The 21,485-nt window shown below is 43.1% G+C and overlaps 2 protein-coding genes across 2 annotated transcripts; one reads left to right on the top strand and one right to left on the bottom strand.

The window, feature by feature from the left end:
* Nucleotides 1-1,537: 1,537 nt before the first annotated feature.
* map1lc3cl (microtubule-associated protein 1 light chain 3 gamma, like) lies at nt 1,538-3,167 on the top strand. The gene is made up of 4 exons (XM_053429004.1): nt 1,538-1,727; nt 1,837-1,892; nt 1,998-2,104; nt 2,308-3,167. Exons 1-4 carry the CDS (start codon nt 1,670-1,672, stop codon nt 2,495-2,497), a joined length of 411 nt encoding a protein of 136 aa, XP_053284979.1. The 5' UTR covers nt 1,538-1,669; the 3' UTR covers nt 2,498-3,167.
* Nucleotides 3,168-6,851: 3,684 nt separating this feature from the next.
* On the bottom strand, nt 6,852-20,897 carry ehd1a (EH-domain containing 1a). The gene is made up of 6 exons (XM_053429009.1): nt 20,116-20,897; nt 15,007-15,104; nt 10,402-10,643; nt 9,451-9,621; nt 8,322-8,486; nt 6,852-7,980 (listed from the first exon to the last, which is right to left on the bottom strand). Exons 1-6 carry the CDS (start codon nt 20,502-20,504, stop codon nt 7,444-7,446), a joined length of 1,602 nt encoding a protein of 533 aa, XP_053284984.1. The 5' UTR covers nt 20,505-20,897; the 3' UTR covers nt 6,852-7,443.
* Between the last annotated feature and the right edge of the window lie 588 nt (nt 20,898-21,485).

Here is a 21,485-nt window from a genome sequence, read left to right as displayed (position 1 = left end):
TTTTCAGTTTTAAAGTTTTTTTATTTCCCCACACGTTGTCACATGTGCTTTTCCATGCTCTTCTAAAGCCTAGTGGCACTTATAAAATGCAATAAATGGGTTGATAGGGATTCAGTGGCTATGGTTTAGAGTGGGTCGTCCACTGACCAGAAAGTTGGTAGTTCCTTCTCCATATCCTCAGTTTGCATTCCAAAGTGTCCTCGGCCAAGATACTGATATAGTCTACCTTACAGTTGTACTGACAGTGTATGAGTGGTGTGAAATGCTGTATGAATGTGTACGTTAATGTTTAAATGTGAGATGGAATGTAAAGCACTTTGAGTGGTTAATATTGTTGGTGTAACAGTCAAGAGGGGTTTTCAGTTATTTAATCAGAAATTAATAAAATATTAATATGATAATAACTTTAAACTGAGGGGACCAACCTTCAGAGGAAGGGAAAGAAGCCAATTCACTTTGGCACACTCGGTCTCATAAAGAATTACTATCAATATGGAGCTCTGGTAAATAACTAACTTGATAAATATAACCAAAATCACCACATCAGTAGTCAGCAGAGGTTTAATGGTTTGGAGTTCTACTGAGCAGATTCATCATTAGCCAAATTTAATGTGAATGAACGGATGAACAAGGCCCAACAATATAAAAGTAGATAAGTATAGTCTATTTACCATTTAAGTAAAAGCAACTGTATATGAAAAACCAGCAGCTATAGTGAAGTAAATGGACAGATACTCAGGTCCCATTTGCTGCTACAGTTTGGAGATACTACCCCTGAAAGACATGTGGGGGGTGTAATAAGGATGATGATGATTGGAGCATGGCTTTGAGGTCAAAGGTCAGGATTTAACTTAATGTTTGCAACAAATCTTATCACGAAGGAGCCACCAGCCGTGTCTGAAGACTTAGGTTACTGTGGATCATCACTGTCATGTGTTGTTTATGCTCTTCATATGCTGGACTGCCCTTGTTACTCTTGTGTTCTCCTCTCTCTGTGTGTGTGTGTGTGTGTGTGTGTGTGTGTGTGTGTGTGTGTGTGTGTGTGTGTGTGTGTACGTGTGTGCGTGAAAGTGGCGCTGTACTGTCTCAAGTAGATGTGAGAATGCTCTGCGGATAACCAGTACGTGTGAATCTGTTCCGAACCAGTGAGGAGGGAACACACACACACAAACACACACACACACACACACACACACACACACACACACACACACACACACAGAGTCGTGTCTCCATAACTTCAGAGGACATTACATTGACTTACATTTAACCTAAACCTGACTCTAAAACATGTCTTCATCGTAAAATGTAATGGTTTTCGTTTCTGGTGATTTGCTCCCATTATGTGACTGTTGTGACACAACAACATAAGTAATAACTGAAACATACACATACACACACACACACTCACTGATGCACCCCTGCATCCTCGCGCTGCCCATCAGGCCTCAGCCGCGGCAGTGTGGTGTTTTTGTTTGTGGGTGTCACATTTTGACTCCTCCCAGCTCCGCGGCCTATAAAACTTCACCGCTCACAGCTTCTCAGTGGGGTTTGCTGACTTCCAACCTGAGGGGACTTCACTGTCAGCCCAGGCTAAGCCTCCAACCAGTGCCACCAGCCTCCATCCCTACTGGTCTCTGCAAACCGCCCCAAGAAACAAAGAAAAAAAATGGCTCCTTTTGAGAAATCCATGGAGATGATGCCCTTCAAGCAAAGGAGATGCCTTGGTGAGTCATTTTCAGATCGTTCTTCAATGTTCTTGCGTCAGCAGTTTGGCTGTGCAGTTCATGGATGTATCTTTAAAATGTGTTTAAATTTGTACTAATCTCTGTTTAGAAACAAGAAAAGATGAAGTGAGCAGCATTCGCTCTAAATTCCCCAACAAGTTACCTGTGAGTTATTTTGATTCAGTTATTTTACAAAGTAAATGCATTTTACGCCTAGTTTAGCAATTTTTTTGCACCACTGGCTGATCACTGGCATGTTTTTATGTGCAGGTAATTGTTGAACGTTACATCCGTGAAAAGAGTCTCCCCCTGTTGGACAAAACAAAGTTCCTGGTTCCCTTTGAGCTCACTTTGGGTCAGTTCCTCTGCCTGCTCAGGTAAATGATCTGTGAAACTGTGTCATACATCTACCAGATTTTTTCTCACCTTCTTTTCTCCTCAGTTCAACCCTTCCTCCTTTTTCTTCTCTCGGGCTGTCAGACTTATTGCTCGCTCACCTCTGTCTCTTTCTCACTCTCTCCCCCTTTTTGTCCTTGGTGAATCTGCTGTTTCCTGACTTTTCATCACTTCCTCCTGTCAGGAATAAGATTGACTTGGAGTCTACACAAGCCCTGTTCCTCTTGGTGGCAGAGAGGAGCATGTCCTCTATGTCCTCCAGCATGGGAGATGTTTACTCTCGCCACAGCGACACAGACGGCTTCCTCTACATCACCTACGCCTCGCAGGAGGTGTTCGGAGCAGCCCAGCCGGCAGCCAGCCAGCACTGCTGAGCGTGAGAAAGAAACGAAATTAACTGAACCCAGACCGATGGTGCACAGTGACACCAGACAAACAAGCAAGGACAGACTGAGCCCAGCCAAGACTGATTTGTCCACTTTAATACCCACAAACTGCATCTCATTCTACCTCATGAACCCGCCGGACATTTAAACACACACAAAAATAACTGATTCCAAGAAACCAAGACTGGACATAATAGGACAAAAATCCCCCTGCTGAAGACATTTGTTATAGGCTGATTGATAATTTGATTTCTATCAGGAGATATCAGGAGAAAAAACACTGATGGGACTTGTTTGAGTTCTGTAAATCAACTCTGAGCATCGTGGTCACCCACTGTTGTTTGAGCTTCAGTGCAAACCTCCCAATTTTCACAAACTTGCACAGCCAGTTCTTGCAGGGTTAAACCAACACCTTCTTCTTCTTCTCCACTCTACAAACAGACGAAATGCAGCCAGTGTCTTGCTGGTAATCAAGCCCCTTCTTAGCACTTATCTCTCCTTCTTCCTCTCTTTTCTCTGATCGACTCTTTGTCTCTGCTTCTCCAAAAAATGTGAAATTGTACTCTGAACTCACGCAGATCATTGCAGGGACTCTTGATGTTTTCTGTCTCCAGCTGTCACTATTTCAATAAAAAGAGAAGACCTCTTGACCTTTAAATGAGTTGTCTTGGTGTGATTTTTTAGCTTAAATATGAAATGATGAAATATGACGCACTGCTGGTCTCTTTTACCGCACTTTGGTTTTTCTTGCTTGCTCGAAATGATGTTCCACAGATGTTTTGAGCTCATGAGCAGAGATTTCATCACGTTTAGCATCTAAAGCATCATTAACAGAGGTTGTTCTATCACATTCTGGGCTTCCTAGTGCAAATGAGTATGAGTCAATTCCCTGTGCTCATAAGCTTTGTACTCATGCATCCAGGGGCCTCATTCCTCACCTGCCTCTGAGAAGTGGCACTCCCTCAACACAACGGCGTTATATAAGCTCGACCCGGTGGACTATCTGCAGGGGTCAGTGTGTCAGAGGGCTGGTGGGGGTGATGGGGGGGAAACGTTATTTTTAGACATCCAAGGGACAATTGTGACCCAAAAACATGGAGAGGCGGCGGAGATAGAAAAGAGTCGAGGGAGTGACAGGAATACAGACGGAAAACAAAGAATCAGAAGAAGAAAAACAGGGAGACGCAGCTCTGCATAAACAGTAGAAGAAAAGGAAGGAAGAGGGGGATAAAGAGACGAGGGGGAAATAGTGACGTCCCTGCAGGAAAAAGGAAACAAAGTAAAGGAGAGATATAGATGGAGGGGGAGGGCCACAGCTATCTAAACACACAGTGTACAGAAACGCATGCAGGGGCGTGCGGTAGGGCCCCCGCTCACTTCACACCGCCGTGGCCATTCCAACAGCTTTCTGTCAATGTATTATCACCAGCAGAACAACAGGCACCACGGAGCTGCTTCCACATGTAAATCATCTATTCTGACCACAGAGGACTCAGGGTTGTCTTAGTTCACTCCTGTGCTTCATCGTCCTTATGACATGATTTGACATTTATCTTTTAAAACACCAAAATGCTTTACTCCTGATTTGAGGATCATAATCTCACATGTCGCGCACAACATCTGCGTCAAATTACATAAAACATCATGGAAGTTCAGAGCAGCACAACATTGTTTCATCATAGCTGCAGTCTGGGTGGTTATTTTCATACAGTTTATATAAAAGCAGGTGAAATGTAAGGTTTTCACAGTCCATCATGCTCCACATCATTTTCAAAAACTAGCTTCTGCATTTCGATGACATAACACGTCATAGGCTTATCAGAGCAACACACGTGTGTTCACCACTGGATTTTAATCACTGATTAGAAGATCGTCTGTCTCCACCAAGACCCTACAGTCTCCTTCAATTCAGTCAAGCTGCACCAATAGATATCGGTCAGATTTTATTCATCAAGATCCATGAACTTTTCCCTGGGAAATTAGTGAAAATGTTAACAAAACTGCTTCTTACCTGAATGATACAATATCATTCCACCAAGTTTCCTGGTAGTCTGACCGGTTTGTGTCATGCTGCTAACAATCAAACAAACAAACTAAAACAGAACTCCTTGGTGGAGTAACACACTAACAGACATTCACCTTTTGATAGTACTGCGATAACATTGAGGCAAATCGCTCTCGCTCTCTGTTACTGTTTAATTTGTGGCATTGACACGTATTGAGATCGATGTTGTTAAAGATTATTTTGTATCTGTTTTATGTAAATGTATTAATTAATACATTTCAGGAATCGCTATTTATCAACATCAACATCCCAGTTGGAAAGGTGAACTGGTTTATGTTCACAATTCACTGTTGCTACAGCAGAGGACACAAAACAAAACCATACATAGAGTTCCAACTGGCCCTAATATGACTCCACAGCCAGACACAATACCTGTAATAACCAATCAAGACACAAGGGAGCGCCTCTGGACTTTATCTGACATGACATTTCCTGCTGGTGAAAGCCGCAGGAAATGATGAGATGAGACAGTACTGACTGAAAATCTACTGGTTCTGTGAACAGAATCCTGACAAAAAGTGTCCCGATGAAGGAGAATCACACGTCGCTGTGTGTCATGTGAAAATAAAAGGAAGCACTGAGGTGTTGAGAGGCCGACTGATGCCCTCAACTCTGATTCCAGCTACAATTATCACCCTGCAATTACAAGCCTCCTCCAAACAGTGCAGTTTCAGTCTAGATACATTCTTACCGAGCTCATATGAGGTCACTGTGACGTTTGACCACTGAAATAGAATAATTGAATCAAACGTGACAACTGGTGAATCTGAGAGGAAATTAACTTGAAGCGACATGTTCAAGAAGCCAAAAACATGTTTTTTGTTAGGCCAGTGTGTCCTTGACCTTTGACCACCTAAATCTTATCAGTCGATCCGTGAATCTGAGAAAACATTTTTGCCAAATGTGAGTACTGAACAGAATATTGAAAAAAAGTTGTGAGGTCACAGTGACTTTGAGGTTTGACCTCTGAATTTTGATCATATCTTCCTTGAGTCAAAGTGAACGTTTGTATCAGATGTAATGAAATTACCTGAGGGTGTTCTTCATATGTCCCTTACACATGAGCATGTGGTCACCGTGACCTTGACTTTTGACCTCCATAATCGAATCAGTTGAATGAAGCTCAACATGTGTACTAAAATTCCCTCAAGCCTTCTCTGAGCTGTGGCATTCACATGCCCAAAACAAGTTTTGTGGGGTTGCAGTGACCTTGACCTTTGACTTTTGATCACCACATTCTAGTCAGATCAAGCTTGACTCTGAGTGAAGAATTTTATAAAAAATGAAGAAATTCCCTGAAGGCGTTGATGTGGTACTGTATTCACACAGATCAGGACGGTAAGATGTTAAAAATGAAAACGGGCTGTCGCCGGTGTGGAGGCATTAAAAAAAAAAAACTCAAAATGGAGGATAGGGGATGTGGACATGTGGAACTAGGTAACCACACATGACCTGACATCTCATGAGAAATATTCTGTTATGTGGAAATGTGTTTATGCAATTCTGTCCTTATATCACTGCCCCCGGTGATGTAAGGAAAGAATTTAAAACATAAAAATCATCATTTCCTTTTCTGTTATCTTCTTTATACGATTTACATTTCAGTTACTTACTTCCAACATCCCGTTTGAATTATGCAAACTGACCTCAGAGCAACTTCAGGCTTGCACAGGTTAAAATATGACACGTTAAGATACAAGACACAAACTGCATCTATAGTTAGACTCAAGTCTGAGTCTCACATGTGAGAACTTCCTGTCTTTCTGTTTATGATCTGTGCTCGTCTCCCTGGGCCCGCACTGAATTTTATTCTCTCTCTAAATTGTCTCCATATGTCTTCGTCTGAAGTTCTCCACAGAATGCGACGAGTGCCTGTCTGATCCACTGTTTTTCCATTTGCCCTCGGAAATATGCAGCCACTTGTTTCATGGCTAAATGGCCTTATATAGTAGATCCTCATGAGGCATCTGGTTCGTGTCTTCCTGAACTTCAGAGGGCAGTAGACCACATTAAAACTGTTAAAAGGAGGTCATTTCAAAATAAAGTTCAGGATGTGGATGACCTCTGAGTGACACAGTCCTTGGAATGACCCTTAACGACAGAGTACTACAAATAAGAAAAACCAAAACAGGATTCTTTTCAGATTTATTCTCAAAATTTAATTTATTTGAGTAAGTTTTCCCTCCATTTAATATGTAGCTGTTCCAGTTATGCGCTTCCTATTTGATAAAATCCAACATTATTAATCATAGAAATAAAAAGTCACATAAGCCTGAGCCGGATGGTACAGTTCTCCTTTTTATTTATCTGGCAAAATAATGAAAAGGGAAGCTTTTGGAAAGAGACAGTTTTAACAGTCAGGAAATACAAAAATATAGATAAAACAATTCTAACAGTTGTTTTGATTCATTTCCTCTTTCTCTCTCCAAATGGAAAAAACTATATTTTCTTTGGATGAACATATAATAATAATAATAATATGGACTGGACTATGCTTATAAGACATCTTTTACACAGGATGCACAAATCCATGTTCATCTCTATCATGCAACCTCCCACTATCCATCAGAACACAATCCAGTAATGTCCTTTTTTAATCAGGTGGTGAATCAAACCCCGCCCTCTTGTTAATTTCTAACAGATACCTGAATGCTTTTCCCTCCCTCCCTCCCCCCCACCTTCTTCCAAGAAACCCTCCAGTCTCTTTCTGGTGAAAATCACAGCAATGCCTCCTCGCGATGGGTCAGGAAGCCTGGAGGCTGGCAGCTTTGTGGCTGATGTTGTTGTTCATGCTCCTGGCTGGACTTGTCTGGAGAGTCCGAAACATGAGGCAAAGCGCTGATATTTCCGGGCTGCTACACCCCCTTCTCTACTCCTCCTCCTGGACTGTCCCACGTTTGGATGGCGGCACTAGGTGTTCGGGCAGCGTCGGTGGCAGCTCGTGGCCCTCCAGCTTCACCTTGATGAGGTGGTTTGCTAGGGCAAACTCCTCATCGTCCAGGAGCCCGTCTTTATCCACGTCGGCCAGTTTCCAGATCTTTCCTAGCACCGTGTTCGGCAGCTTAGACTTCACCATCTCCTTCTTGGCCGCAGCACCGGACACCTTGCCATTGATGGGAGAGAGGGTGTAAAAGATCTCGTCATATGTTGGCTTGTCGCGACCCACCACCCACTCCAGCTCGTCGATGCCCTCGCCGGCGCCCTCTCCATAGCCATGACCAAAGGGACCGCTCATGGTTCCTTCAAAGGCGCCACCCTTGACGGACTGGGTGGGCATGGCGGCCTCTTCCGTGCGCACCATGGACATGAGGCGGGCGATGTCGTTGGCGAGCATGTCCTCCACAGCCTCCAGCAGCTTGGGCTTCAGCGGCGCAAACTTGGTGAAGTCCTGGCCATTCAGCAGTTCCTATAGGGATGGAGAGGGGGTTGGGTGAGAACAGGAATTTGTGATAGAAATAGATCAGTCTTCAATGGCTACCAATGGGAGTAGCATACAAGAAACAGGATTTCCTGACAAACCAGGAAAAATAAATCTCATCCCCGTCCTGGCCCATCCTGGAAGGCAAGGGCAGGAAAGAGGGGCAAAGATGTGAAGAGAGCAAAGGTCAGAAGGTCATTCTACTCCGAGATAAGCACTTTACATAACACGCTGAAAATAGCCCAATTTGGTATATCATCAGGTCTGTAACTCTGGGTAGTACATCCCTATCTACTGCTGTGTACGTCTGGATCTTATCCTCATCTCACCTGCATCTTGAGCAGTTTGGGGAAGTCTCCAGGTGAGATCTGGTGCTCCTTCTCAATCTTAGTGTAAATCTCTCCCAGGTTGGCAATCAGCTCCTTTTTCTTGGAGTCCTTTCCAAACACAGTGGGCATCTCCTTTTTCAGAGAGCTGATAATGTAGGCCTGCACCTGGTCACCAAGAAAAAAAATGCAGAAACAAGTTAACTTTTGTGGATAAATGTCATTAGACACATTATTCAAAGCAGTCTATTTTAATATGTCTTTAAAACGTATCGGGGGGGTATTTCTACAGGAAAGATTTATTCTGTATAAATATAGACGGCAGCAGAAACAGAAAATAATCCATCTTACTCTTCTTGTAAGTCTTGTAAACTCTATTATCTTATTTCCCTTCATGGCCTTGAAATGGTTTGGATGTAACTTTACCTGTAACCTTTTAGAGTTTTTGAATATGCAAACTGTCTCAACCCCCTCCCCAGCTGCTCGCCTGCAGCTATGAGTCTGATCAAACTCAAACCTCTGACTCTGAAGACAAAGTAGAAGAATGAAGGAACCCAGAAGCCACAGGTTTATGTTTAAGAATAGTAATGTATTTTATGCATCAACCTCTACAGCCTGAGTAACATAATGGTAATAGATAAAACGAGCCGTATGTGAGGCTATGTTATCACCTGAGCTAACCTAGCTTGCTTCTCCACTCATAATGTTACAGCAGAGCAAGGGGAGAGGTATGATGAAGTATGACATGTAGAAACAATATGGAGAGCCCCGGCTCACACGTTGACACGATGGCTTTTGAAGTATATGACGTGTCACCCTGGCTGTGTGAATCCATGTTTTTCACATCCACCAGGAATGTTAGGTTTCATCTGTTGGTCTGTCTCTCTATAAGTTAGCAGGATTACGAAAAAATTTACTGGACTGGTTAGTAAAGAAGCCATAAAATGTTGGTTCAGATGTGGATCAGGTGGCAGATCCAGGATTATTTTTTTCTAGAGATTTTTTGCAACATTTGCTAGGATTTATCTGAGCAAAATAGATCTTGATGAGAAAATCTGGCATGATTAGGGGACTGGTATTTATGAGTAATGCTGCACCTAAAGGAGCTGCTATCTAACACGGCTGTACTGACCTTGGCGAGGCGTGCACGTTTGATGAGGTCGTTGAGTTTGCGTAGTGCTGCGTTACGTGGCAACGACTGGATGTCCATGAACAGGTCCTGCTCTTCCGCCTCAAACAGCTTCCTGTTGTCTGGGACCAACAGGGGCTGGGCCCAAAACGAGCCGATGTACACCCGCACAACCTGGAGTAAAAAGTTGCACAAGTTCATCACCATTCACCTTCATTGTCCCGCACGACCTCATTCGAGGAAATTCTTGCACAGTTCACAAACTTGATCCAGCACTCTGGCCAAAATATGAAGAGACTCAAAATAAACCAAAAGAAACATAAACAGGATTCGTGTCAACATAAGAAAGGAAGATGTGGTAAAAAGTGAAGCAAAAACAAATGAATAAATCATGTGCATTGTGGTCAACATCAAGTTGAGAGACTAAACAACTCAACACACCCTCAATGTCAATGAATAATTGTCTAAGTGATCCAAAGGTTTTTCTGCAGCCCGTTTATGAATATGGCCCTGGATCAAACATTAACTAAACAGTCAGTAAAAGAAAATCACAAGACAAGTCGGGTCACATGATGTCGTGTGGGACATAGAATCTAACGCTAAAGGTTTTTAAGCTGCCTTTCACTTTCATTACATTCACACAGTTTGTTTCGGACAAATTCTGTTTTAGTGACAGGCTGGGGCCATTGGCTGGAATGATTGAGAAATATATCACAATTAGATCTCTCTCGTCTTTGAGTGAAAAAATTCATGTGACCTCTGTCTAGAGCTGCCTAAGATGGCTGCCTTTCCCCCTCAGTTACAGGCTGTGACCACTGTGCAAGTCTAACAACTGATTACCAGCTGACAAAGCCTTATTCTGGCACATGATGCAGAAATAATTATTTAACTGTCGAATTAAATAAATGTATGGACTACACAAAGGCACAAGTGTGAAATGGAAATATATTTTACCTCAGGTGTGTTGATGATTTTGCCCAGAGACCACATCAGGGCTCCGTAGACCCTCATCAGCTGCTGAGTGCTGATCTGGTCCGCCTTGTTCAGCACCACGCGCATTTTGTCCTCGTGGTTCTTGAGAGCGCGGATCACCTCGGAGAACTCATCAGAAATGTCCAGCTTGTGGGCGTCAAACAGGAGGATGATGCGGTCCACGCGCTCGGCAAACCACTCGAGCACCGCGGCAAAGTCGTAACCTGGAGAAAGACAAGCAGAGGGGAGCGGATGTTAAAAGATGGGATCTATACGTAGTGCTGTGTGGAGTTCAAACGCTGCCTGGTGTACACAGGTGATAGTTTTATGTAACATGGTCAGAATAACATGAGGCGTGAACGTTTTTAGGCTGAAAACAACAGCCTGACATTTGCAACATTCCCGAGGTAGCAGCAGTGCAAAGCTCCAATCAGGGTTTTTTCAAAAAAAACTGTTTTTAGAATTATACTGGATGTGGTCAGGGTGTATAGATGGTTGTTCACTGCTACAACACACTGAGCTGTCAAACAGATGCCTTTATCTCAGTGGCAGCTGGAACATGGCTTTTAGGTCTGACGTCCCTTGTTCTCCAATGAATACAAACTCAATTAACAATTGCCCAATGCCAATTTCCGTCAATACAAGTCACCTCATATATTCCCCTCTTCCTTATTTCCAATAGCAATTTTAAGCTACCACGGAAAAAAAACCTTAAGACTTCTTTCACAATTTCCACATGCAGGTTTCCTTGTATTGCTGGGCTATTCATCTGCAAAGCTCAAGGAAATGTTAAATGGTTGCTTAACATCAGTCAGCAGATTGCTGAGGAAGTAAAACTACAGAAATCAATAGCAGTATAAACAGAGACTGGGAGCAGTTGCGGAGCCTGCAAGTATTTTTTACCACATTGTTGTTTTGTTAATAGGACAAATCTTCTCCTTTTTAGGACAAATAGCCAACACACACTGAAATAAATTAAGCTTTAAAGATTGTCTATGATTGAAAATTCAACTTGAAAGCTTATTCAGACATGCTGCGTATTTGCAAAAGGCCGGTAGTGGGAGATGGGCCAAGTAAAGAGAGAGTGTCAAATATAATAATATGTGTGGAGAAACACAGAGTTCAACTTAACAAAGAGCTCAATGGCTCCAATCGTTCAACACATTGTGTGTTGGAGAAGATTAAACTGAGGGTTCTAACGTTCATATGCCAACTTGTGTTGATCCAATAATGTTTAGATAAGGGCTTTCGAGAGGCCGGCCTTTTCATTTGGTTACCGATTAACCAGCCTTACTCAGACAGCAGGAGAGCGGCATTTGGAGGTAAAGATCATTTGAACCTGTCAGCGATGACACTGACCTGGGTTGAGCTAGAAAACATTTCTCTCACTGCCACAACAGAGAAACCTACTGTGCTGTGGACATTTGAGAAGCAACAAGGAGTTAACTCAGATTTCATCATACAGGACTTTCTCTGAGCTCTCCTCGTCCCCGAGGAGCTGTGCAGTGCAGAGAAAAACAGAGAATTATGGTTTTGATTAGAGTCCGTGTGTCATCTGATCAGAGAAGAATGCCGTTGCTCTAAAAGCTCATCTCAGCTGCCACACTATCAGTGCCAGATCTGCTGCATATGCATTCCAACATGGCCGTCTTTTGTCTGCGTCCAAACACGTGAATACAAAAGAAAGAACGAGTAATACAGTCCATATAAACAGAAAGAGAGAGGGAGACAAAATGAGAAAAAAGAAGAAGATAGATGAGGGGAGGAGATGGGGACAGGAGTAAAAGGGAAAGGGAAAGGGGGAGAAAGAGAAAGTCAAGGACAGAGTTAAAGTGAAAGTAAGAGAAAAACTGAAATGTAATAAGAGATGGACCCAAGAACATATCAGAGGGGAAAAGATGAGTAATCTTTTAGGAATTTTTGTAACACTACTCATGATGTGGGAATATTTTAAGTCCGGGAACCCCAAGGGACCCAGATGGGGACATTTGCACATTCTCTCTTCAGTCGGTTTTTAAAACACATGTCAGGGAATCAGACAGTACGACAGCTGCTCAAGCTTAGACTTACTTATAGCACATAGCATCAACCACTGCTGTCTCCCTAACACGTGCATTGACATTCTGTGAAAAACTCAGGCACTCGAAACGGGCCTCAGCATCAGAGAAGTTAACAGACGAGGCGGCTCTTATCTTCTTTGGTTATCAAATCTAAAAACCTGTTCATCTTAGAAAACACATTATCATTCAGATCTCCTGGTTCAACATGTTCTAGTGCTTTCTTGCTTAGAGTTACAGCCAGCAGACTGTTATCTTAGCTTAGCACAAAATTCGAAATGGGTAAACAGCTACTCTCAGCATGCTGTGGGATCATATTTAATATACAAACATGACGGTGTAGTCTTCTATTCAAATTTTTGTCCAGAAAGCAAATATGCTCATTTCCCGAAATGTCAACCCATTCCTTTAAACAATACTGCTGAGGTACGTTACAACTAACAATACTGAAAGTCTTTATTTAACTTCTTTTCTCACAGCGGAACTCGCTGAAACGGTTTTAACATGTTAAGAAACTTCTGCAAAACACTTTTATCGCTTCATGGTTCAACAAGGAACAAGTTGGGCGGAATACTTGCTGACCTAATCAAAAATAAATCCATAATCCAAGGATTATGCAATAAACAAAGCTCAGTGTACATGAATGGACATCTCAGTTTCACTGTGTCACAGGAACTTCTCTTTTAGACTTGAAGTAAATCTATGATATTGCTTTAACTTTTTATGTCAAGAAAATTTTAAACCTGGGGAAAGTTCTGTTACTGAGTGTCATGCTCTATGAATATATACCACGCTGCTCGACACACAGATGACAGAAATATTTGGTTATGATATTTAACAAGAAGCATGCAGCTCTTGTCAGGAGATTACAGCACTGAGGGAAAGTCTGAAATAACAGAGTAGCTTCCTCAGGTCTAATGCGAAGTACAGACACACACACACACACACACACACACACATGCGTGCCCGATACACTTCAGCTGCACTTTCCAGTCTTGTTTATATATATGACACAGGCTGTACAGTACTGAGGTTTGCATCTGTGTTTATACAGAAACAGAGCACAGGATAGTGTGTGCATGACAGAGTGTGTTTAAGCTAGAGAAGGGGAATTCATTTGTGTGTTTGTGTGTGTAAGAGAGTGAGAGAGAGAGAGAGATAAAGAATGTATAAGTATGTATGTATAGAAACAAAACTGTCTGAGGTATGAGGTGTCAGACCTCATCTGCTCTGCTCTACACAGGGTCACCTTCATGCCCCACGCATGCACGCACACACACCCTTTGGTTTATCATCTGATGACATTCATTTACGCCTCTCTATTTACAGTCATTAATTTGGCCTGTTGGGTCTCTTTGACAACCATCATGCTTTACTGTTGTCCCCTGATCCCTATTTCTTAGGACTGAAACTATTAGTTAATTATATTATCAGTTAATCTCACAATTATTGCCGTCGCCCAGGAGGTTCTGTTTTCACCCCCCTTTGTTTGTTGGCAGGAAAAATTCCATATGATGATCAATTATCAGAATATTAGCAGATACATTTCTGTTTAAGCTCTAATCCTTGATATTATTCTTTCATTTTCATTACAGTCCTGTAAGATATCTGACTCAATAAAAAAGATTGACTGACTGATGTGTCATCATTCAGTGCATCAGCGGTGGTGGTGGGAGGGGGGGTAGTCTTGGGAAACTCTCTGCTAAGTTTCCTATTTTACTCCATTTCCTTTCCCTAGAGTTCACAAAAACGCAACTGCTTGTAAGTGTGCTTCCTCTTAAAGGGACTGAGATCAGGAGAAAAGCAGAAGCTGTGTTGAGACACACAGTTATCTTCTGCTGCTTTTCTGTGGGATCATCAAAAGCAACCAGGAAAACTGAATCTGGCAGATCGCGGGTTGACCCTGCAGGTCACCACATTGTTTAGAGAAATGGATAAAAGAGTGATTTGATTTATTTCAGCAGAGCAGAGGGAAATGACTCAGATATAAACTGATAAATGACACAGCATGGGACAAACAGAGAGGGAGCCAAGAATGATGGCTACATAGTTTTTCCAGTGATGATAAATCATACTATTTGATGTATAAACCAAGCGACAGGCTGATCTGAAAACAGAAAGAAAAACAAAAAGGGGGAAGGAAGTAACAGAGGAGTGTTCACAAGAGAACCGCAGGTATAGACACAGGAAATGAACTTCAAAGTGCTCTACGTGAAGACCAACATAAAACTGGCACGACCTGTTTGACTTTGAGCTGAGGGCTTCCAGAGTGAAATATAAATGAGACTAAAGGTGTCTTTTAGAAAATGCTTAAGTTGCTTCAAAAAAAAAAAATCCTTTAGTTATTAATCCTTATTATTAAGACTTCCTGTGGTTTAGTTTGCGTGTGTGTGTGTGTAACGCTTTCTGATTAAATATTGTCACAGATTCTGAGCTGAGAGTGCGTGGCTCTGGTGGTGTAGTAGTATTACAAGAGAGCAGGCGAGAGCGAGAGCGGGTAAAGGAGTTTGTGTATGTGTGTGGAGCAGACCTCTGCTTATCCTCTGTTTCTCCCCGGACAGGATTCCAGGAGTATCGATGATACTGATGCTCTCCAGGACTGGGTTTGGCATCTGGGCACACATGAATCTACCAAGACAAAAAAACAAAACACAAGGATGAGAGAGGAGACAGTATAAAGCACAGATGGAGAAGAAGAAACAAAGAGACGAAAAGAAAGAAATACGGGATTTTAGGTGTGAGAGGGTGGAAAAACTGGTTTGCTGAGAGTATTTGTACATGTATATGAAGATTGACAACATGACAATTCCACAAGGATGAAGCATAACATCTCAATCACCCCTAGTGCCTGCCCAGTGCCCACCCTAGCTTTTTGAGGCTTAACTAAAAAGTACATGTCAAATAATTTTTTTATGGACATGGTTGTTTAAGGAAGTTCTTATCACCATTGATTTAGGTCAAAAATTCTCTTTCTATTAAGATTTGTTTTAATTAGTCATTTGACGCTTTGACGAGACTTCATGATTAACAGCTGATATTGACTCAAGAATGGATGGACCCTTGTATTGGTGGGAAGATAATACCATGGCTCCACTCCACAATCACTACTGCACAGACACTGGCTTCAAATGACATCACCAGAGCAAGATGGCAGCACCCAGGTCTAGAATACTTTAGGTTAATTATTGTAATATAGGAGGAAGTAGAAACTGCTTCAGTGACAGAATGTAGCTGAGGTTACGCTTCAGCTTGACAGGCTCTGCACAGGTATTAATCAGTTGGTCTGAAAGCTGACAATTTAATATGCACCTTTGTGAAGATTTGACTTTTAGATCTTTACAAGAAGTTTAACTGAGGACATCTCCTTGGGCCTGAAGATGTAATGGTCTGAAGACGTCATCTGGGAGAAGCATCATGGAACTGATTCCCTTTTGTGTTTACAGGCCAAACCATGAAATGCACTACTTGTGAGTTGCAGCCCTAGCTTACACCTACTCTAGTTGTTTGTATAGGAGAGAAGAAGAAAACACAATGGACAGAGTCATTTTTCCCAAACAGTGGGTGGAGTATTAGCTTTATGAGGTCTCCATTGATATAAGAATGTTAGGGAAACACCAGGAAAATACTTCATAATTCATTATTGGCCTGAGTCATACCCAATGTAACATAACTCACTACACAATGGTCAACTTTAAGCTGGGGTTTAAACTTTAAAGGAGAGTATCACTCTCCAAAGATTCATTCACGAACCCAAACAAAGACAGATGTACACACTGAGAAGCAGGAGAGGCAACGAGTGGGTTTGTGTAAACCCACGGTGTCCCACTCAGGACAAAGAAGGAGATTGTTCCCTTCTTCTCGCTCTGCTGCCTTTTGAATCTGTCTGAACCGATACTCACAACATGAGCTGAGAGGCACAAGGTCATAAGACCAGGGAACCATGCTTTTACATTCCATCTGAAACCGCACTGAGGGCCAGACGCACCACACACCCTAACAGAGGTCTTACACCACACGCAGAGGGGAAAAAGGAAAAATCAGAGGACAATGAACAAGTCCAAAAAAATGTGAGCAGTGTGCCTTGCATGGGGATCCTATGTATGCTATTACAATAGAATAGCAGTGACTGCCAAAGATAACAAACATGCAGGTTTTCCTCTCCATCTCAAAGCTGATGTGTGTGATATCAAGTTGGAACTTTGGCTCAGGTTTTCCATTGCACTATCTGTCACAACATTTTCCGCGCAGTAGGAAAGAATGCTCCAATGAACTTGAGCATGAATCCTTAGCAACAGAGCAGGAACCTACCAGGCACGGGGGCCCGAGGGCTTAAACATATCTGAGTCCTTGGCTGTTTGATCATGTCTTGTGAGAGGGAGAAACCCATCCCCTCTGTGAGGCCACGGTTCATTTGGAAAATCAGACCTATTCCAGTGATACTGGAAGTCTGGTTCCAGCTTATAACAGAAGGTCTTCCTCTCATGCCCCACCTCCTGATCTAGACCTTCCCAGTCATCGTAACCTCCGCTTCCTATAGAGAAGAGGAAACAGGGCCCTGGGAGGTTACAGCAGAGCCACTTTTCCACGACTGCCTACTCTAGATTTGTCTGGTTTTTGTGTATAAATGATGTATATACAATATATATACATATCTACACGTTTTTACTTATATTTGTTTGTTAAGTCTCTGCAAGGCTGTGCATATGACAATTTTCTATCTGAGCAAAGTGCAGAGTCAGTGTCCTGGAATAACAGGCCATGAGCAGGACAGGACGGAGCAGCACAGTGTGGGCCGGGGTGCGGAACTTAAACTTTGCTGACTATGGTTTTACTGACTAATGGCTTACAGAGAGAGCACAAACACACAGGGCCCCTCTGACTGCAGTGACATTTCAACTTAAAGGGAACGAGAGCTAAAAGATTTGAAAGCGGAAGAGAAGTATCCATCCCATCCATTTATAGGGAGGAGGTAGGATTTATGACCTAAACAGCAGCCAGCGATCAAGATGCTTTGGCTTCGCTTTTGGAGAACAGTCGTGTCATCCAACTTCATACAGTCTGTGGTATAAAATCACTGTGCAGGGGTGGGACGCAAATCCTGAATCCAGGCGGCTACAAAATACAAATAATGGTAAACTGTAAAGCAAAAACCAAAAAATTGGCAATGTATATCAGTTCAGTCCACTAGCTGTTACCTTTTGGGTCTGTCAAAGAGCAAACTGTAGGTGTGAGAATCCCAAGACTGATTTCTGTTTACCCTTTTCATAAATGACTGCTTATACAGAGGGCAAATCCTATCCCAGTCTGGTAGTTATGGGCTAATCTGCAAGTTGAATGATTATAGTTTAAAAATTACACCATGGGCTTGCCATCACAGCCCCCTCCACCCACCTCAAATCAGTCATTTGACAATCTGACCCTCTTCGTATCCCCTATCTTTTTTTTATGAGTAAAATACCTCTGACAAACCAACAGCTGAAGGCATAACCAAATACTTTCGGTCTCATGAGTGGAAAACTGGCCCCCGTCTGAGCTAGAGAAACATCACTGTTCCAAAGTTCTGTCTGTCTGGATCTGGTTTAATCAGCTGGAGGCCTGGTCCACGCTACATGCCACTAAAACCGATTGATTCAGCATTATGCCCGTACACAGTTCATGACCTGTACGAGTAGGTCAAGCACCTGCGGCTGCCATAAACATATATCCCGGTATGTATAATCATGTGAGAGTTCCCTGAGGCCGGTGTGCGACCACTCAAGTGTGAATATGCCACTGAGATAGAGATGCAGAATGAAAGAGAGCCACAAGTCCAGTGCAACACATGACTGTGTCCAACACTCTGATAAATGATGCTGGAATGGACAATAGCCTTTGTTTACCCACAATCTTATCTGGTTTCCCCTCAAGTCTGTAATAAACTCCAGAGAAGTGAATCGTGGCCTGAGCCTAACAACCCCCCACACGCACAGACACACGCACAGACACACACACACACCTTTAAAGTTTTATCTGAAATGCATTACTTCACCTTCCTGAGTTTGGCAGCCATTGACACTCATGCAAGATAAAACAAACACTCCACATAATTGAGGGAAAGGATTTCAATAGATAATGGGAGATAGGCCTCACTAGGGAAGTGTCAACTTTTTGTACTAATCCAGCACACAGCGACATGACCCACCTGATAATCTGATGCTAAAAACAGACCATGACAGTTCCCGTAGTTTTTTGAGTAATAATGTTTTCCTGGTGAAGGGAGGACACCACACTGGCTACCAGGAAGAGAAGGGGATATGCCCACCACATCCTCCACAGGAAGTGACACCTTCAACAATCAGATGTCAGGTATCTGATGTCATCACACACACACACACACACACACACACACACACACACACACACACACACACACACACACACACACACACACACACACACACACACACACACACACACACACACACACACACACACACACACACAGGATTAAGATGTTTGGCTGTCACCAAGTAGCTGGCTCTGATTCATAGCACCTTGATTATGAAGTTTCACCTTGTACACTGACTTGGGAGAAGGCCATGTCATAAACCAGGTGAAACACCGGCTGCTGTTCTTCATGGCTCCTTTTTCCTTTCTTTTTGTGTAACGTTACACTTCTCCATAATTTCCAAATCGTTGCCGCTGCTATCTTGCATTAATTGCTGAGTAAGACGACTTCTGAGTCATCAGATTTTTTTGCAATGACGGGAACACTGTCTCTGACGGATTAAATAACAGATTTAAGTGTCATCTGGAGTGATTCATCAAGTTTTTCCCAACTCGTCAGGCAAACTCCAATGGGTTGAATGTCCTTTCACTAACCTTCATAAAACTGAAAACTGCTGACTCAATGTCACAACACGGCAAGATGATAGGCTGTCACTCCAAAAACCTTTAACCCTCTGTGATAAGGCTTCACAAGACTCACTCAGGGGCAGTGAAATAAGGGAGTTGGCTCGTCGGCATCTAGTGATGTGGCAACACCTGTGGCACCGAGGACATGCAGGACAAGGTCAGCCTGCTCCTTGGCAACATGACTAACAACTATCCCTCTGCTGAAGGAGCCCCGCTGAGACCCTGAGACTGAAACCATCTGTCACCAGTGACTCTGCCAGGGGCTTTCAGACTGGGAAGAAGTGCATGAAGGAGGCCTAAGGTGCTCTGTGAACTGGTTTGGCAGAAAGTGAAAGGGAGGACTGGTGTGAATGATCAAATCCTGGAAAGCACCTTCCTGTGCTTCTGCATACACAGACAGGCTCTTCCACCTTATTGTTGACACTAAACACCTGCATTAGCACAGGTCGATGGAAGAGAGGGGAACTGTCACACACACTTGAAGATTGTGCAACAGCATACATACAGAGAAACTACTTGTACAGAGCGTGTAGGGACCTGCAAGGGGGCATTTAACCCACAGGTGAGTTGTTGTGACAGGGTTGTAAGCACACAGCTGTTTAGAGAGAAGCATGAACGGTACATACATATAGCTTCGCTTACAAATGAATAAATAACCGTTAAGATCTAGTTGTTATAATCCTAGTGTATGACATGTTTCCCACTGAACTCTTTGGTGTGGTCGTGGACTTGGCACCGGCTTTACCTGTTGAGGAACGCGTTCCCGAAGGCGTTGAGTTTGCGGAAGGGCTTCTTGGGGTCGACCACCAGAGCGTTACCCGGTATCACCCCGTCATGCTCGCCGTGCATCACCGCGATGAAAGAGTCAGTGGTCGGCTCGGGGCCAATCCGCATACCGGGGAAGTCCTGCTCCATGAGGTGCCGGATAAAAGTGGTCTTACCGGTGGAGTACTGGCCCACCAGGAGCACCATCGGCTTGTTGTCGAAGTCGGCATCTTCGAGAGCGGGGGAGTGGAAGTCGTGGAACCGATACGTGTCCTCCAGCGGGAACAGTTTGGTCCGGTAGAGCCGCCGCAGCCCGTCGGCCACGTTCTGGAACAGCTCCGGGTCCTTCTTCAAGTTTTTCCTGAACATAATTCACTGGCGGTGTCGGTGTCCCCCCCCGTTTAAAATCAAACGCTCGGGTTAAGAGGTGTGGAGCTCTCACACCGTCGAGAGAGTAGCTGCCTGCTGGAATGAAGCGACGGCTGGGCGAGGTCTCGCAAGTTTTTTGTCCCCACCTCCTCCTCCCCCTCGCTAGCTAGCCACACACTCACTCCGTCACCCGGTGGGACGCTCCCTCTTTCAGCTGACGTCCTCTCACCGATCCCGGGCAGACACACCCCGACCCGAGCGTCCAGCGGAGGGTAGTGAGGTTAAATCTAAAGCTACTCTACCGTGACAGCGGTTCGATCCTTCTGACGGGGGGCTAACGAGAGACCGGCGGACTGTTGTCGAGCACAACCGAGGAAGAAGGACGCGGACACCGGAAATCCACTACTTGATTTCACAATAAAAGCCTCAACTTTGCCATAAGTTGGCACAAACATCTATGAATGACTAAATGTATGTTTATAGCAATATAGTAATTCATGTATAATAAATATGTATGCTCCGAGCTTTAAATATAACAATTAATGTGTATTTTGTAAATTTAAAATTCCAAACGTATAACCTTTTTTTAGAAAGGTCGAAAGTTATATTGTGTATTTCTCACGTTTTGGGCCTGACAGAATTGCAATCTTTTCTTTATATGTCTTGTCAAGTTCTTTAAAATTAGTCACTCATTTTATTTCTTCCAATTTATTAACTTTTTTGAGTTTTGATGTGTGCACTTTAGGTTTGAATTTAGATGTTTGATTATTAGAAAAGTTTGTTTGACATTTATGTGTTATCTGAGCAAAAATATACATTCATTCATGTGAGGAAAACTCCCAGTCACTTATTAACATTAACAGGAAATGTTGCCTTTATAGTCACATGTTGTTTTGGTTTCAATTTCAAAGAGCTATATCAAACCGCTTGCGCAAAAACTAGCACACACATAACATATTGTAATGAAGAATGAATTGTTTG

The sequence above is a fragment of the Pleuronectes platessa genome, chromosome 8 (assembly GCF_947347685.1).
Source record: "Pleuronectes platessa chromosome 8, fPlePla1.1, whole genome shotgun sequence".
Classification (NCBI taxonomy): Eukaryota; Metazoa; Chordata; class Actinopteri; order Pleuronectiformes; family Pleuronectidae; genus Pleuronectes; species Pleuronectes platessa.
The sequence above is the reverse complement of the archived record's forward strand: the minus strand, read 5'-3'. Positions and strand labels throughout refer to the sequence as shown.

What these genes read in the sequence shown, in the direction of transcription:
- map1lc3cl (XM_053429004.1), top strand. Translation starts at nt 1,670, where the DNA reads ATGGCTCCTTTTGAGAAATCCATGGAGATGATGCCCTTCAAGCAAAGG. An exon ending in CAAGCAAAGGAGATGCCTTG is followed by an intron (nt 1,728 to 1,836) that starts GTGAGTCATTTT and finishes ATCTCTGTTTAG; the next exon opens with AAACAAGAAAAGATGAAGTG. An exon ending in CAGTTCCTCTGCCTGCTCAG is followed by an intron (nt 2,105 to 2,307) that starts GTAAATGATCTG and finishes TCCTCCTGTCAG; the next exon opens with GAATAAGATTGACTTGGAGT.
- ehd1a (XM_053429009.1), bottom strand. Translation starts at nt 20,504, where the DNA reads ATGTTCAGGAAAAACTTGAAGAAGGACCCGGAGCTGTTCCAGAACGTG. An exon ending in GAAACAGAGGATAAGCAGAG is followed by an intron (nt 10,644 to 15,006) that starts GTCTGCTCCACA and finishes GTCTTTCTCCAG; the next exon opens with GTTACGACTTTGCCGCGGTG. An exon ending in CCAAACTGCTCAAGATGCAG is followed by an intron (nt 7,981 to 8,321) that starts GTGAGATGAGGA and finishes CCATCCCTATAG; the next exon opens with GAACTGCTGAATGGCCAGGA.